This window comes from Apus apus, chromosome 9 (genome assembly GCF_020740795.1).
Source record: "Apus apus isolate bApuApu2 chromosome 9, bApuApu2.pri.cur, whole genome shotgun sequence".
Taxonomy (NCBI): Eukaryota; Metazoa; Chordata; class Aves; order Apodiformes; family Apodidae; genus Apus; species Apus apus.
In genome coordinates this window covers 21706195-21721861 of record NC_067290.1, presented here as the reverse complement: position 1 = coordinate 21721861, position 15667 = coordinate 21706195, and the positions used below count along the sequence as shown (strand labels likewise).

General features: G+C 41.3%; 1 protein-coding gene across 4 annotated transcripts; it reads right to left on the bottom strand.

The window, feature by feature from the left end:
• Positions 1 to 5731: 5731 nt before the first annotated feature.
• TRH (thyrotropin releasing hormone) lies at positions 5732 to 9708 on the bottom strand. 4 transcript variants are annotated; one of them, XM_051627914.1, is made up of 4 exons: positions 9622 to 9708; positions 9480 to 9532; positions 8380 to 8597; positions 5732 to 7182 (listed from the first exon to the last, which is right to left on the bottom strand). In XM_051627914.1, the coding sequence occupies exons 3-4, from the start codon at positions 8573 to 8575 to the stop codon at positions 6602 to 6604; spliced, it is 777 nt and encodes a 258-aa protein (XP_051483874.1). In that variant the 5' UTR covers positions 8576 to 8597; positions 9480 to 9532; positions 9622 to 9708; the 3' UTR covers positions 5732 to 6601. The 4 variants fall into 4 exon arrangements, with proteins under 4 accessions (XP_051483874.1, XP_051483876.1, XP_051483875.1 ...); XM_051627916.1 differs by lacking the exon at positions 9480 to 9532 and having other exon boundaries at positions 9622 to 9700; XM_051627915.1 differs by having other exon boundaries at positions 8380 to 8591; positions 9480 to 9645.
• Between the last annotated feature and the right edge of the window lie 5959 nt (positions 9709 to 15667).

The window sequence follows — 15667 nt, the reverse complement described above, 5'->3', positions numbered from 1 at the left end:
ACCTTCCTATTCAGGAAGTGAATTATTTTTAAGTGTTACCACTTTCATTTTAGAACTTGAAAAGTCTTCAGCCTAAAGGGACTAGAAATGAAAGTAGGATAGCCAGGGTTTAATTGATCCCCGTCCCCGATGAGCAGCCGCGTGCTGATTTGAGGGCTTTGCACGGGCAGCTGGGGATGCAAAGGAGAAGTTTGCAGGGTGTAATTAGTGCTGCACTGGAGCAAAACAAGCTATTGTTTTTTCACCTGCTGTGGTGTCACCCTCCTTGCCCTGGGTTTGCAGGAGCTGGGTGCTTTCCTAGCACTGAGCCGTGCTTGTGCCTTGGGAAAGCTCAGATGGAACCAGCTACCTCTCCCTTTGTGGCTACCCTGCTTCTTTTGTCCTCTCCTGCGGCCGGGGATCGGTAACTCGCTGAGCCAGTGACAATGCTCCAGCAACAAAGGTGTCTAGCAGGGCTTGCAGGGCGCTGCCTGGATGGGAGAGTGGCGAGTGTGAGAAGGACGATAGCAGGAACAAGTGAAAACGGACAAGAATAGATGCAGGGCTTGTAGGGGTGTGTCTGTAGCCGTTTCAGTTTTCTTGTGCCTGCTTCGTGTGCGCGTTCTGTGCATTTGCTGGGTGTAGGGGCGGGACAAGGAGCAGGTAGAGCATGGGTGACATGCCTGTCACTAGATGGCACACCAAGCCTTTCTGAGAGCGACCAAAGGCCTGCTGAGGGCCTTTGCAGTGGATTTCACAGCGCATGGGGCTACTTTGGCATCTGTTGTGAAGATCTCTCTCTTGCAGCAGGCAGGATAGCCCTGCCTGTTGAGCTGCGAGGCCCTGATGACCCAGGCAGCTCGGTCTCCTGTCACTCAGAAGTAGAAAGAGTCAGGTATAAGGAAAAGAGGCACTGTACTGTACAGCAAGCTGTTCCCTTAAACCTGCCTTTATCTCCAGCTTCAGTAACTGCTCATTTTCAAAAGGAAAGTCTTAAAGGCTTATTAAAATGGTGAACACAACACTTGAAGTCTAACACCCTACTACTGGGACACAAACGATACAGTGAGAAGGATGATAACAAGCTGGGATGTGAACTGGAAATCAAACTTCACTGAATCCTCAGTTAGTTAATTGTGCTCTTTTGCATCTTCTACATTTGAATACAGACTATGAGAACCCATCTCACCAAATTGATCGTTTTGAATTACTGATAAAGCACCATGTTGTGTCAAGCACTCTTGAAAAGAGAAATTTCATTCAACATTTTCAAAGAAAAATTCCATTTGTTTGCATATTTCTGAATATAAATGGTCTTAGCACTGCCTGAGGAGCTCCTTTCCTGTTAAGTGATTGCACTTTTTGAGTAGGATTTGGATCTTTATGAGAGTATGAGACTGTTACTGGGAGTCTCTCAGAGCTGCAGTAGCAATAACACAAAGTCAGCAGGCCAGATGCAGTGATGTGTTGAATGGAGTCTGTCTGCTGCCAAAGGGAAGCTTGAAAATTTTGCTTTAAAAATTAATTTCTTAATCCATCTAGTTGCAATAGGAAGAGGGGACGATTTAAACCTTACTGAAATGCTGCAGATCCTGTTGAGGACTGAACTGGAATCAGGAATGGCTCACCATTGTGGATCAGTGTGAAGAAGCAACAGCACTGAGTGCAGTGTGTAACTCCTCCTGCTCTGCTGCACTTGAGGTCCTTTGCAAATACTGAGTAAATAAGGTGTAAAATATGTTTGTGAGCTGTTGAAATAACACTAACAGTGAATTTTAGGACCTGGTCTGTTGCTAAGTTGGTCACTGCAACTAATGTCCAAGAGGAGAGACTTCAGTGGGAATGCAGCTGAGAAGAGGGACAGTCAGCCCAGTAACCATGGCACAGTCCTGTCTCTAATTAATTCCACTTGGGTTTGCATGGATTCTCTGACTTACTGTAATGTTTTCAGAGCCATTTGGAACGTTAAATAGTGGAATCTGACTCCAGTACAGGAGAGGTAAACATAAACAAGAAGTCATTCTTGATGATGCCTGTTTACTTCTGAAGGAATGCAGTGGAATATTTTTGCACAAGTATGGCTTGCTTACTAAAAAAAAAAAAAGAAGTGTAAAATATCTGGAAATTAGCAGTGTTGAGTTCGATATAGACTTTGTGGTGGAAGCAGAGTGGAAAAGAAGAATGTTCTTGCTAAGTATTCCCTAAAGTAAAAGCTAGTTAATTAAAATTTATGCTGTTTTTAAAATTGGCCTAAATTCAATTTTATAATTTCAGGACAAATTAAAAAAAAATCCGTTTTAAATCTCCTAACATCGAAATGGGTAGCACAAAATACTTCTTACAACGTAAAATTGTCTTTTATTTTAATTTATCTGAGAAAACAGAGTTTTATTTGTTTAGGTAGATCTAAATCAACATTTTATGTGTCTTTTGTTCAAAGAACTAAACCAATTATGTATCACTCTTCCTTTTAACGAAATACATATTCAATATACTCAAGTTACTTGCAGTAAACTTGATACCAAACAAATTTGGTTAATTAGTCTGTGTAAAAAGGATAGAAGCTACATTTCCATGCCAAACCCTTGGTTTTTCCTGTGTTTGCAGACTCATCAGTCAAAACTGACAGCATGATGATTTGTAAGAGCTGTAGCTGACAACTTGTTGAGCCCCATTTATCTGATTTGCCTATTAACTGCTTCAGTACTGGCAGGCTGAAGAATCTGGCATATTGGTCCTGAGTGCCATGGAATGGCACCACTTTTACACAGAGTAGGTGAATTATAAAGAGGAGATATGAAAATTCGGAATTCCTTTGCTTTTACACTTTCTTTAATGTTTTAACTGTCAGATCCACAGGCAATGATGTCCAGATTAAATTCAGGGCTCATGTCAGATTCTGAGTGCACCATGTCAGACTTCAAGTGCCGTCCTGCTTTAGTGGGGGAGTTGGATTAGATGTTCTCTAGAGGTCCCTTCCAACTCTGACAGTTCTGTGATCCTGTGAAATTACCTGGAGCTGCCTGCCTTTTGGCATGCTAATGCAGGTAGTCCACATATCCGTTTCCTAAAACCAGAAGGATTTCCCTGTCTGCATCTTCTGCGTGGTGTCTCTGTTCATCCTAGGCCTCCCCCAGGCTCATCTGCCCTGCCGTGCTTCCCCACTTCGCTGCTTTTCATCATAGTTTTTACTCGTGGCAATGTCCTGACACTTTAAAATTGCAGCTGGCTGTTTAATGTTAACTGAGTTACCAGGTAGGCAGTGACTCCAGCGATGGTGATGATATTGTTTCAAACTTTCTCCAACTAATGAGTCATTAAAAGTAATAATAAAGGGGTTTGTTTGGGCCACATGTCCCTTGGAAACACTCAGTCCCTGCTAATTATGGTGGGTTAGCAAAGAGCTCAGACTGCTGAGTGTGTGGGAGGGGGCACAGAGAACAGTAATGGTGAGAAGACTTGAACATGGTTGCAGGAAATGTTAATTATACAGCTCGTTCACGTTAACTTTCCCCTCCCATTGAAACAAAAGCTCATTTTGAAAACACTTGCAGAAGTTGCTCTTTATGAATCAAACTCCCTTATGTCTCAATAACTCGTAACATGCCAGAAATGTAAAACTGCAGTAGAATAAACAAAGAGCTCATCTGTGCACAGTTGTTTTAGTCTCAATTAAAGCTGGAAATGAGATTTTGCATGATTGTGGAGCCACATTAGGGCCAGTGCACAGCTTTGCTTTGTGGACCTAATCCAGATTCAGCAGAGGACACGGGAGATTTTTCCACCGACTTCCATAACCTTCGGACCACCTATTGATTTGCTGTCATTCCTGAAGGGCCATAAACTGTCTTACAGACAAACAGTGCACTTCATCAAGGAACTGAAAGGCCCTGCTCTGCAGTTATCAGAATGTGCAAGTACATCTGTGTCTGTCCTCTTTGAGTTTCTAGGATTTTCAAACCCAGGTCGTTGACAAAAGCTCATGTTTCAGCCTCCAAATTATTCTGTTTTCTGTTCATGGACATGTCAGGCCAGCATCAGGACCGATACTGATGCTTCTCTGAATGGATATCTGTGTTTTGTCATGTAAACTGGATACTGGCCTACACTACCTGGAAAGGGAACTTTCACATGTGGCCCCATCCCTGTCCAGGAATCCCTGAGAGTGTTTCTGTCATTCTCCAGAGACCTTTTGCTTTAAGTAATTGAAATGGATCAGAGATCTCCCACTGTCTGCTTTCACTGTGCCTCTCCCAGCCAGGCAAGTGAATTTTCAGCAACTCCAAAATGAAGCAAGGTTTAAAAACTGCACCTATAATCATAATTATATGATAAATCTGCTTTACTGCAAAGTGCTGTCAGCTCAAGCTTGGCTTTAAAAAAAACAAAACTAAAATACCCAACAAAACTACTCAAAACCAACAGAAATAATTCCTTAAAAAATATAGTAGTGATAGCCTTGCTTTTAAGTGGTGACTGGCCCTGGCAGAACTTGGCATCTCTGAAAATACTGAAGCACTCAGAACCTAAAATACACAACATGGAAAAATTAGACTTGGATAAAATCAGTTCTGATAGCTTCTCACTGGCCACACTGAGAAGAGAGCACACTCTTTCCTTTCCCGTAAGTGAGAGAGGGAGAGAGAGAGAGAGAGAATAAAGTGCATTGAGGATTTACTCAGCATGGTGGATCTTATAGAAGGTAACTGAATAGCCTGAACCAGCTGTTTGTAGCTGTGCATTAAAAACTTTGACCTTGGGTTTTCATGCTTCTCCCCGTTTCCTGCCTTGGCTTTCTTGTAGCAGCCACAGCAGCATCCTTGTCTTCCAAGAACTATAATGCATTTTTGTTGTTTCCCACATTTACTCACTTGGTGATTTTTTCTGTTTTTCTCTTTTTTTGGACATTTTATAGCAAGTGGAGGTACTCCTGTGTGGTAGTGTTCCCTGAAGTTTAAGAAGCATTCATTCACTGCTGGAAATGAAATATTTTCTCCAAAGTTAGAAAATTTGATAGACTATGTTAAGTGTGGATCAGCCTGGGAGCATCTAACGTCAGTGAAACTCTCTGAGATTATTCATTATTCTTCTTCAGGGAAACTAAACCATATGGCAAAACCAACTTCTATAACTGAGGAAGTGCTTTGAAGCACTGCATGGGGAAGCATGTTTCGAAGGAACATTTGAGGCACTTCATGTGTCTTGATGGTATTGAAAAGGATGAATATCAGTGGAAAACATAATAATTTGTTTATAAAAAATAAAGTTCCAGCAAAATACTGACATGCCCTAACCTCTTTAAATATACAAGAAGTGACAGGAATAACTCAGTGCACTCAATAACTGCAAAAATCAGTAAATCTGTTGTTCAGACCTGTGAAGAAGAAATCAGACTTCCAGTAAAGTTCCCTGTGACCTAGATGACACGGTTGCTATGGGTTTAGCCCAAATATATAATTTTGTGTGTCATACAGATAGAAGATTTAAAAAGGAGATTTATCTGTATGCAAACCATCTTCTCACTTCAGTAGCACAACAGGTTACATGTGAACATGTGCAGACCACCAGCATGCAAGATTGTGCCCAGAAAAATACCTTTTGATAGTAATTTATTTATCTATCTGTATCTATCTATCTATTAGCTTGGGCTGGTTTTATGTTTTTCACTTTTACAGTATGTTTGCACAACCAGTAAGGACACCCAGAGTTGACAACTGATCTTTATTGAATCATTCATATCAAATGAACACTTTTGGGAGTCTGGCCATGGAGAGTAAAAGCATTCCTTTGAGAGGAGAGAAATCAGAAATCCTTATTGGAAGAAAAGGATGTCTGCTTGGTTTATATTTAAATGTCTGAGGAGAAGGCATGATTTCAAGAGACAGGACTGAAATGTGGACACACCAAAGGTGGGGGTCCTAGCACGGGGGTAGGCAGTCAGGTTCACAATTGCAGTGGAGATGCTCTGGGGTGCATTAACCAGTCGCACTGTGCAGCCTCTTAGATGAGAAGGGGTTCTGTATGCCAGGTCCCAGTCAAACTATGGAGTCAGTCATCTATTCTGTTCCAGTTGGAAAAGTTCCTATCTCTGTTTAGTGCTTAGTTTTTGGACAGATCATAGTGTACAAGGGTTCAGGTCTCAGTAATGTATAATTTGGAATTGAAAACCTCTTCAATTTAATTTTTAAATAATTGGCATATGTTCTTTTCTTCTTTCTCTATTAATTTCCTGGTTTCACTGACGTGAGAGGAAACCATTTAATTATTCCCCTTCAGTAGCATCAGAACAGATATTTAAGACCCTGTTTTTGTCATTTGGGAGCAGAAAATAGGACACACACAGTGGGACTATGGTGGGGTCTTGGCCCATAGGGAAATGAGCACTCTTAACTTTCTAAAGTGAGGGAGTTGAAGACTCTCAGTACTTGCCTGTCCCATTCTACTGGATCCTTTAGTTCCTTTACTTTAAGCGTGTGACAAAGCCATTAACTGAAATGGGAACATTAATGCACTGAAAAATAGGTGCAGAGATAAGTAGCAGGAAGCCTAAAGGGAGTGAACAGAATGTTTTAGTGATCTGGCAGTTTACTTCACCAAATGCAAACAATACACAACTATTCTCTCATTCCTCTGTTTCACTCTCCCATCCTAATCTCTTTCCTGGGTGCTGATGTTTTTCTTCTACCCTGTCTTTACTAACATTTGCTACAAAATCAAGCAGCAAGCTGCCTTGGCTACAGGTGGAGGAGTCCTGAAAGTTGCAGGGCCCTGCATCATCTGGGCTGTCAGAGTTCCAGTGCCTTTTTCCAGGGTGCTGACGTTTCTCGCTGTATGGGTCACTTAGGCCTACCTCAGGATTCCAGCCTCTCTGGCGGGGACGCTGGCGCTTGTAGGTCAGGGACCTTCTGCCTGGATGCTGCCGTTTGGATAACTCGTTCAAGTAGGTTAGCTGTGCACTAGGGATGTCAGTGTTCTGATCTGGCTGTGACCTTCTGCCAGGATGCTGTCGCTTTCTCAGCTCCAGATAGCTGCTAAGGTCATCCTCGATCTCTCTTTTTCCTGGATGCTGCCTCTTCTGAATGTCTCCATAAGATTTGTCTTCCTCAACATCTTTTTTTCCAGGATGCTGTCTCTTCTCCAGGTCACTTAGGTACTTTTTTTCAGGGTGTTGTCTTTTGGAAAACCATTCTGGCAGATTTGATTCTGTCCAAGGAAAATAATAATGTTAATAATCCCCCATAATCCTCACTAAGAAAGATTAAATGGGAATTTGTGGAGTTCTCTGGTGCAGGATTACAATTTGTTGCTCATTATTCCCACGTAATTGCAGTTAACTCTATGATCTGGAATTTGATCACTCTGGATGGCACCTCTCAAAGCAGTTTTGGCACATTTTTAGTGAGGATGGATTGACATATTAGGAGCTGGCTGCAGGCAAATGAGAAGACATCCAATGACAAAGCCGGATGAATTGATTCTGGTAAATGTGTCAGACTCAAGAAAAGGGAGGTGAGTAAAAGATGCTGAGCAGCTGTGAGAAATCAGCTGCCAAGGCTGGGTACAGGGAAGAGCTGCACATCAGCATGAGACAGGGAAAGGACAGGGCTGAGACACAAGAAGAAGCAGGGATGTGGACATTTGAAAGCCAGCTCAGTATTTCCAGCAACCAGCCATAACTCTGTTAGTATCTCTTACTCATTCTTAAGCTCTTTCTAATATTTCGAGTCTTGAATCGACATGACCAGCTCTCACCATTCATGTGAAGAGGAGGAAGTCTCACTCTGTGGGCATTTGGGGCCAGCTCCTCTTTCTTTCTGCAAAGGCTCTGTGCTCCTGGCTGGTGGCAGGCACCTGTGTTCTGCTTCTTCACTCCCCAGGTGTGATTTGCTCCCACTGCTGTGACTAGTGAGAGCAGAGCTGCAGCAGGCCAGGAGGTGGGGGACTATAGAGCAGGCTCTGCCTTCCCAGCCACGGAAAAGCCCACCTCTGTTGGGCTGGAGAAACCAGTGGCTTGAGGTAGCAGGGGAATGGCAGCAGTCCCACCTCCAGTTAACGTATGAGGTACAGTGTCCAGAACTGGGGAATGTCCTCCATGTGTCAGAGCTTCCCTAGGGAAGTACTTGCCAGACAGGCAAGTTTTCTGTGACAGGCTTCTACCTTCTTACTGTGCAGCAGCTGCTCAGTGATGGTCCAACATCGCCTAAGTGGGGAGATCTTGGAGAAGCAAGCACCTTTGGAGAACTCTGTGTTGATATATTGCAGCAGACCTCCTATCCTTCCCCTTAGTTAGGATAACAAATCTGTATATTAGAACCTGGGAACTATACATTGGATCTCATTATCTCAGCCAAGTACTATGCCCACATAACCAGATGGATGTCCCTAGTGTTTTATATTTACCTTTATTAATCTCTTCTTCCTTTTCAGCTTTCTTGAGGACAGACTGAAGAAGGAGGTTTTCAGATGTCTGCAGGATGTCATCCAGGGGACTTCTTCCCATGTCCTCACTTCCCTCTGGAAGGGGCTGTCCACCATTGAGGCAAACACCACACAAGGTCAGGCAGAGGAGTAGCAGTGGCAGCTGGAGAGGTGACATTGTGGGACAGGGGTTCCTGCAGCTTCCATGTGAGAGAGAGAGAGAGCAACAGGGAAGGAGGATGGAGCAAACAAACCTAGCAATAATGGCAATATTTCCAGACACTGAAAAAGAGATATGGCACTTCTGTAGGGATTGAAGTCTCTTATGAGAGTCCTTCCTATTTTCTGGTATTAATCTCTCAGTTTATTTTATATTATCAAATAATCTGTAAATTATTAATAATGAAAACCAGGCACCTGATCATTCTTCTGGGAGAATAAATATGAACATTTCAAACACTTAACTTCCTGATGCACAGATAGTTCTGAAAGCCAGTGATTTTACTTTGCCTTCTGCCAAGAGGCAAAAATAATTTCTCTTTTGAACTTTGTGTTACCTGTTTTCCCACAGGGTGTACACACATACATACCTGCACTAACAATCTCCACCAGGCAATTCTCTTTGTTAAGGGTTCATTTTAAAATAGTACTGGGATTTGCAGCACTTTCATTCCACCTTTACTTAAAACCCAACTTTAATACTCCATTAGTTTTTTAATATCTGTTTCTATATATTTCAAGTGCCCACATGTTTGTGTATGTCAGTACAGCAAGACAGCTAAACTCTGTTGGTCAGAGAGATTTCTTGCATTGGGCAAGCACCTCATATTTTTTTAAGAGACATAATAGTAATAAGCATGTTCTCTGATACATCTTGCCCAGATAATAAGTGTTTTTCTATGCCTTCTAGCTAGTACAGGAATTCCTAATACACTTATCACGGATTTATTTTTCAGTAAGCAGAGCTCCTTCAGTAGAATGGAATACATCTTTAGTACTAGTATAGCAGCCATTCATCTTAATTATATCTTCAGAACATAAAATAAATGCACAATTTTACAAAGTTAGAATAAGTATATTACCTCTTTTATTGGCAGGTTTCTGTCACTTCTGATGAAGTCCTTGGATAACAGCCCTAAGAATATCACACTGGCTGTTTGGCTCAGAGCAATCTTTAGAAGAAAAGTTAAAATCAGCTAAAAAGGAAAGTGTTTGTTAAATTACCTGCTTTGTAGTTTCAGATTTTTGCTTGATAGATCAGCCAAGAGGTGTCTAGTCCCTTAAAGCTGTTTGCACATCTAAGTTTCAAAGTTGCCCTTTTCCTGCGACAGACACACAGAGTATCCAACAGAACTGTTGCCGAGTTCTCACTGGGTGGCTGGTGTTCTTATAGGGACTGCCTCTGGACCTGTATGCAAATAGCTGTGAGGTAATGTAGGTGATGTGTGGCTGAGATCTGCATTCTGAATGCATTTTAAAACTGATGGTTATTTGCTGACCTCTGTATATTCATGCTCAACTTCCAGAAATTGTTATTTTTCCATTATCTAAAGTAATTATGTTGAATTTTACGTAACATAGCATACAGAAAAGGAAGTTTTTCTCTGCTTAAAGCCAAGCTTGTATATCCTCTATTAAGCAAACACTGTGGAGTGAAGGCAGAGAGGCAGGTAATTTATTAAGCTGTGGAAGAAAAACAATGAAAAAATGTAATGGATTGTATTTTAGTAAGTTTATACCATGGGTTGTTATTCTGAATCACACTATCCAGTTTTTGGCTTACAATTTCGTATTTTCTTGGCATGGACTTCCATAAACAGTACATTGGAGTATGGGGTGTGTAGCCCGAGATATTAAAACACAGTTATGTTGCTGCCATGTGCTTGAAAAAGCATTATAGTATTCTAACTAGAAATAAGACTCCCTGTCTTTAACCCGTCTTTCTACTTGAGCTGGAATTTTAGCAGCTCTCTAGGGTGCTGTGCCACAGTCTGAGGCAGAAGGCATTTCAGTGATGCCCTTAAAAGCACTGCACTTAAAACTGGATTAGTTATGCTTATAAGTAATATGGATCTTCATGTGGCCTGTAAAATTCCTGAAGACAAAGGGCATCTCTTCTCTGAACAGGTGTGGAAATACCTGCTAAAACTAAAGAGAAGTGAAGTCATTTGTTCTCTAGCAACGTGACTTGTTACCCATCAAAATACATTTTAAAAAATTGTCATCTTACAGAGCTTTTTTCCCTGCCCTGTTCAGCATTACATGATGGATCACAAAACACACATGAAAAATCTTGGTTTCAGTTCTTTAGGAAATGAAAGCTTCTTTTGGGTGACTTCAGTGGAATGCAGACATTACCTCAGCCTTAATCTATGAGAGTGTGGTTATCTCCTGAATTTTGACTTAATATGTCAGGAAAAATTTATTGGTAGTCTTAAATAGATGTGCTTTTCGATATTAATTACCATGATGTAATTTGAGAAGAGTCTAGGATGTCAGTGCACTTGTTCCAGATTTGCAGTGAGGGCAGAGCTTGGGGCTTACAGCATTTGTAACAATTATATTTAAAAAGGAATATATGTTCCTTCTTGTTTGGATTTCTAAGGGAGTTTGAGACAGCATGCATTTAATGTGCAGAACACATCTGTGGCTTTGTGAAGATGCTGTCTTTGCCAGTCTAAGGCCATGAAAGTATTGCTTTCCTGAGCAGGTCTCCAGATGAAAGATCTGCAAGGCAACTAAACTCAAAGATCAACAGGCAATTTACAATAACAGGCCAGTAAAGAATGACAGGACAACTAATAGTCCCTCATCCAGAGCAAAGATCCCTGTGAAGACAGTTCCGATGTATTTTTAGCTTTAAGCAATGCAGTAGGGAACAGCTAAGAGTTTTATATTAAAAATAGCCTTCCATATGAATGTATTTCATCTTAGCACTGAGCCATTGAGTCAGATTTCACTTGTGATGCAGCAGTTGACATATAAATTTTCTCAGTTATCTAGAAATGATAGAATTGATGTCAGTTATTTGGGACAACAGGATAGCTCAGACTCATGCTTTGGAACTTTGTACGACTGCAGTTTAATAAATCTGCATTTGCCAGATGTTTCCAGTGTGGAAGTCCTCATAATACATAATTATGAGCTGGAAATAATTATCAGCATGTAGTCCTCTCTCCAGTTTGAATTAATCCAGACAGCATCGCAGGCTTGCACATGTGGCTGCAGCTTAGATCCAGCAGGAGCTGCTCCGTGCAGGAGCCTCTGGCTGGCTCGGGCAGGTGCTTGAGGCCACACTGTGCCATCAGTACCCCGTCTGTCCTCATCCTGGGGTGCTTTCTTCTTAAGACTATCCAACCATCACAAACCAAACTCTGTAATGAAGGAAGATTAAGAAGCTATTCAGAATTACTGAAGCCTTCAACCACATGATGAAAACATCCTTTTTAAACAGTGTATTGAGAAGGCACGCTTGGCTTAAGCAGCTTATCTAGAAAGCCTTGTAGGGAGCTAGCAACAGACTTCTTAACAACTTCAGTGTTCTGTTTCACTTTTTATAAAGACATGTTTTAAAATACAGTTCCAATTCCATCAATGCTTCCTTTGATTTATAGGTCAATATACTAATTTTTTAAACTCAGGTGTCATGCCATAAGAGATCTTCAGGAGTTACTACACCCAGGAAATGCCAACAGCTAGTGTGAAGTGAATGAAAATACAAAGCACCCAGCAATGAACATCTATGTTCTGAGACTGCAATGCAGTTTTCATGAAGAATGCTTAGAAATATTAAAAAGGAAGTACTGAAATGAGTACAAAGAGTGTCTTAGGCCTGCATGCCTGGCTACAGCAACAACCTGATTTCAGATTCACAAACAAGGAATGGGTGATCTCGAAAAAAGTTGGGGGTTTTTGTTTTTTTGGCTGGATGGACTTCTGGATCACTAGCACTTGGTCAGAACAGGAGTAGTAGGTCCAAGTTGGCTCTAGACATTGTAGATGAGTTCCTGGTTACTGGTACAGGTATTCTACATGGCATAAAAATGCATGCAAATCCCCCATTTTAGTAGGTAGGGGCTAGGAATTCCCTTTCTCTTAGGAATACCCTCTATGCCAGAATGAATAGGAGTACAGTCCAATGCTAAGTCATAAATCCTGCACTGCTCCTACACTGTTCAGGGATTCTTTTCTCCAAGGAGACAGCTCGAAGGGGAGGTTTTCTGAGTGTTTTGGATCCAAAAGTTATGCTCAGTAGAATTCTACAGGGTGAGATTTGGCTTGTATTCTCATTCATTTTATAATTATAATTTCATAAAAGAAGTTATCTTATCCATTGACAGAAACTAAAAGTAAGCATTATTCAAGGAAGCACATGAAGGGAGGTTAGCATGTTTTCGTTGTTATTAAAATCTGCTTCTCAGCACCCTTGGGCTGAGGACATAATTTACAGACCGGGATGAAATCCTGTTCCAGCTACATCCCCCCCTGCAGGGCTCCTCAGTAGGTGCAAAGTTATATCCACAGTGCAGTGGCCAGGATTTCGAGCCAAGTATCTGGCCCTTTGCTCAGACTTATTTTTGGCTTATTTTGGACTGATTTAGCAGAGCTTTAATGCTTTGTTTAAAGGAAGAAAGGTAAATTTAAGCACCTCAGAGGGTCTTCCATTTTGTGAACATGTCCTTTTCCTATTTCACAGCTGGAAAACTGTCTCTTTTTAACATGTATCTTTCATTTTAGAATGCTCTATTTCTTTTTTTCCACCACATTTTTTCTGTTTCATTTTCCCCACAGGTGACTTTTCTATTTAAAGGATTTCTGGAGGTTTATTTTGTAAGTGGTAATATCCTTCCTTCTCACTCACTGCGCAATTACTCATGACACTGTGAGCTGAATTCATGGGTAGGAGGGAGACTATTTTCTCAAACTCCAGAACCATCTTCCAAGCTGTACTTTTCTGTCTGTCACAAACCCACTGACAGCTCAGACCTGCCCTTTCTCTGCTTGTGCTGAGTCCTTGTCCAGCTCAATGTCAGTGTTTGTAACAATCGGGCCTGTCACTGAGCGCACAATTGTTGGTTCCGAAAAAGATCTTGAAGGTGAATGATGAGAAAATCTGCTGCTAACCCAGGTCTGATGTCTGTTTTAAAGAACATAAACACTCATATTTTGTGCAGTCCATCAACTAGGACAGCCTGGAGTTGGACAGAAAGTTCTCCTTGGCAGATTTTGGCATCTTCCTTGGCACACCTTGCTCTGGTCGCTGTCAGAGATGGGTAACTGAAGTACATTGGTCTTCTTTGGTATAGTCATCCTTTAGGAATCCTACAGTGTAGACGTAGTTATGGAAACTGCTCTTCTTTTAGGGAACTGTAGGATAAAAAAACTGTGAAATTGATGTGCTGCCTGCCATTGCATTTGTTACCAGTTTCACTGGGAGGTGTTGATGGATTAAGTGGTTTGCACTAGGTTTGCCCTGCACTACAGAGCTGTAGTGGCAGAATCAGGAAGTGAGACCAGAATCTATTCACTCTGATTCACTTAACATTCCTTTAATAAAACGGTGTGGTTTTTTGGTAGTACATCACAAGAGACACATTTTTCTCTTTTAGAAAGTTGCCTACAGGACATTACTTCTGTGTGCAAGGCTGAGAGAAATCTCCCCACTGGCTACTTAAAGCATCCCGTTATTTTTTAGTAAGTGTACAATGTCCCTGGGACTGTAGTTTCTAACTCCTCATATCTTTAAACAGTTTTATGCTCTTGATGATTTACTGAATTGTGTTTATTGTGATGACTGCAAATCTAAGCTGTTCTGTCTGATCCTCCTCTTGTTAACTGCTATAAATTGGGAATGACTTGTTTGCTAACAGAAATGAGAAGCAAATCAGCTCTTTTGTTTTCTCTGGAAAATGTAAAAGCACAGCTTACTTATGTCACTCCTCCTACTGTAGTCCTTGAATTGAACTAATTGGGGAGAAAATTATGGAGATGGGTATCAGAAATAGGTGGGCAACTCTATCCTGTGTGATCCTTTCTAAAATGCAATGTCTCATGCATCAGGGTATGTCATTTGCCGTACAAGGAGGACCTGCTGTATTTTTGTGAGAAGTGTATTTCCTGCTTCTCTTCCTCTTGATTTGAATGATACTAGAATGCCAAAGCGGGTACAACCACAATGATCTTTATATGGTCCCTATTACTAGACCAATAGTATAGTTTTACAAGCCAGGTAAGCTTTCAGGAATACAGACCTTTCTTAGAGTTGAGGAAATGCGTTTGTGTCTGAAAGTTTCTCTCTCTTCTTAGGACTAAAAAAGGACTTATGGTGCCCCCAAACTGTCAGCTTTTCCCAGCAATAGATGTCACTATAATAAAAGGTATTGTACCTAACCTACAAATCTTGTATTAAATATTAATCATTGCTGAAGGCAGGGTTCCAAACAAATTGCATCTACCTAGTCCTCAGAATTTGTTTGCTAAGTAAATGGGCCTAGATAGTATTCAGAGGATTTAATGGCATGTGAACAAAGTTGTAGAGACGCAGGCCAGTGTAGTCACAGCCAGCATCAGTGAGCCACTCTGTGGCAGGCCTACCCATCTAGAGGAGCTTCATGGTGGTCAGCAGCACCATGTGTCATAGCCTAGCTGGCTTTGTTGTGATTCGTCAAAAACCAAAAAACATTGAGGAACAATAAGTGTTCTCATTCGTTTTTAGTAGTTGAGAACATACAATCTAGGAGGGGAAAAGAAGGCATTTACTCTACCTTGATCTCTGTTCCAGTACTGAGCCTCAGCCATGGTGCTTCTGCTGTTGCCTAGTGCAAGCTCCTGTGCTGGGAAATACTTGTTTCTGATATGAGCTTGGACGCCTCTTGGAGCTAGCTGCTAGTTAAAGCAAGGTGAGTTAATTGGCCTAGAGAATCTGGTGAAATCATGAGAAGCCCTGCTGGCTAATGCTGAAATGTCACTTGAAGTGTGACCTGGGAATGGTGAGGAACAAAAGTAAAGGGCCTCTTTTGAAGGCTCAGTAACTTTCAGTCAACACCCTCCTTCTCAAAAATTCCAGAAATGGCAAAACCTTTTGCTCTAACTGTATGACCCAGAGTTTTATAGTTTTGCAAACACAGAAGTGTTGAAGCTTAAGCTTTTGAATTCCTTGAAACTAATAAAAAATCCTTTAAGGAAATGTAATACAGAGAGAGATTAGGTCTTCTGTTTTGAGTAATGAATAGGACAAGTATTGAATGTGATGAGAACATTAATTTCTGTG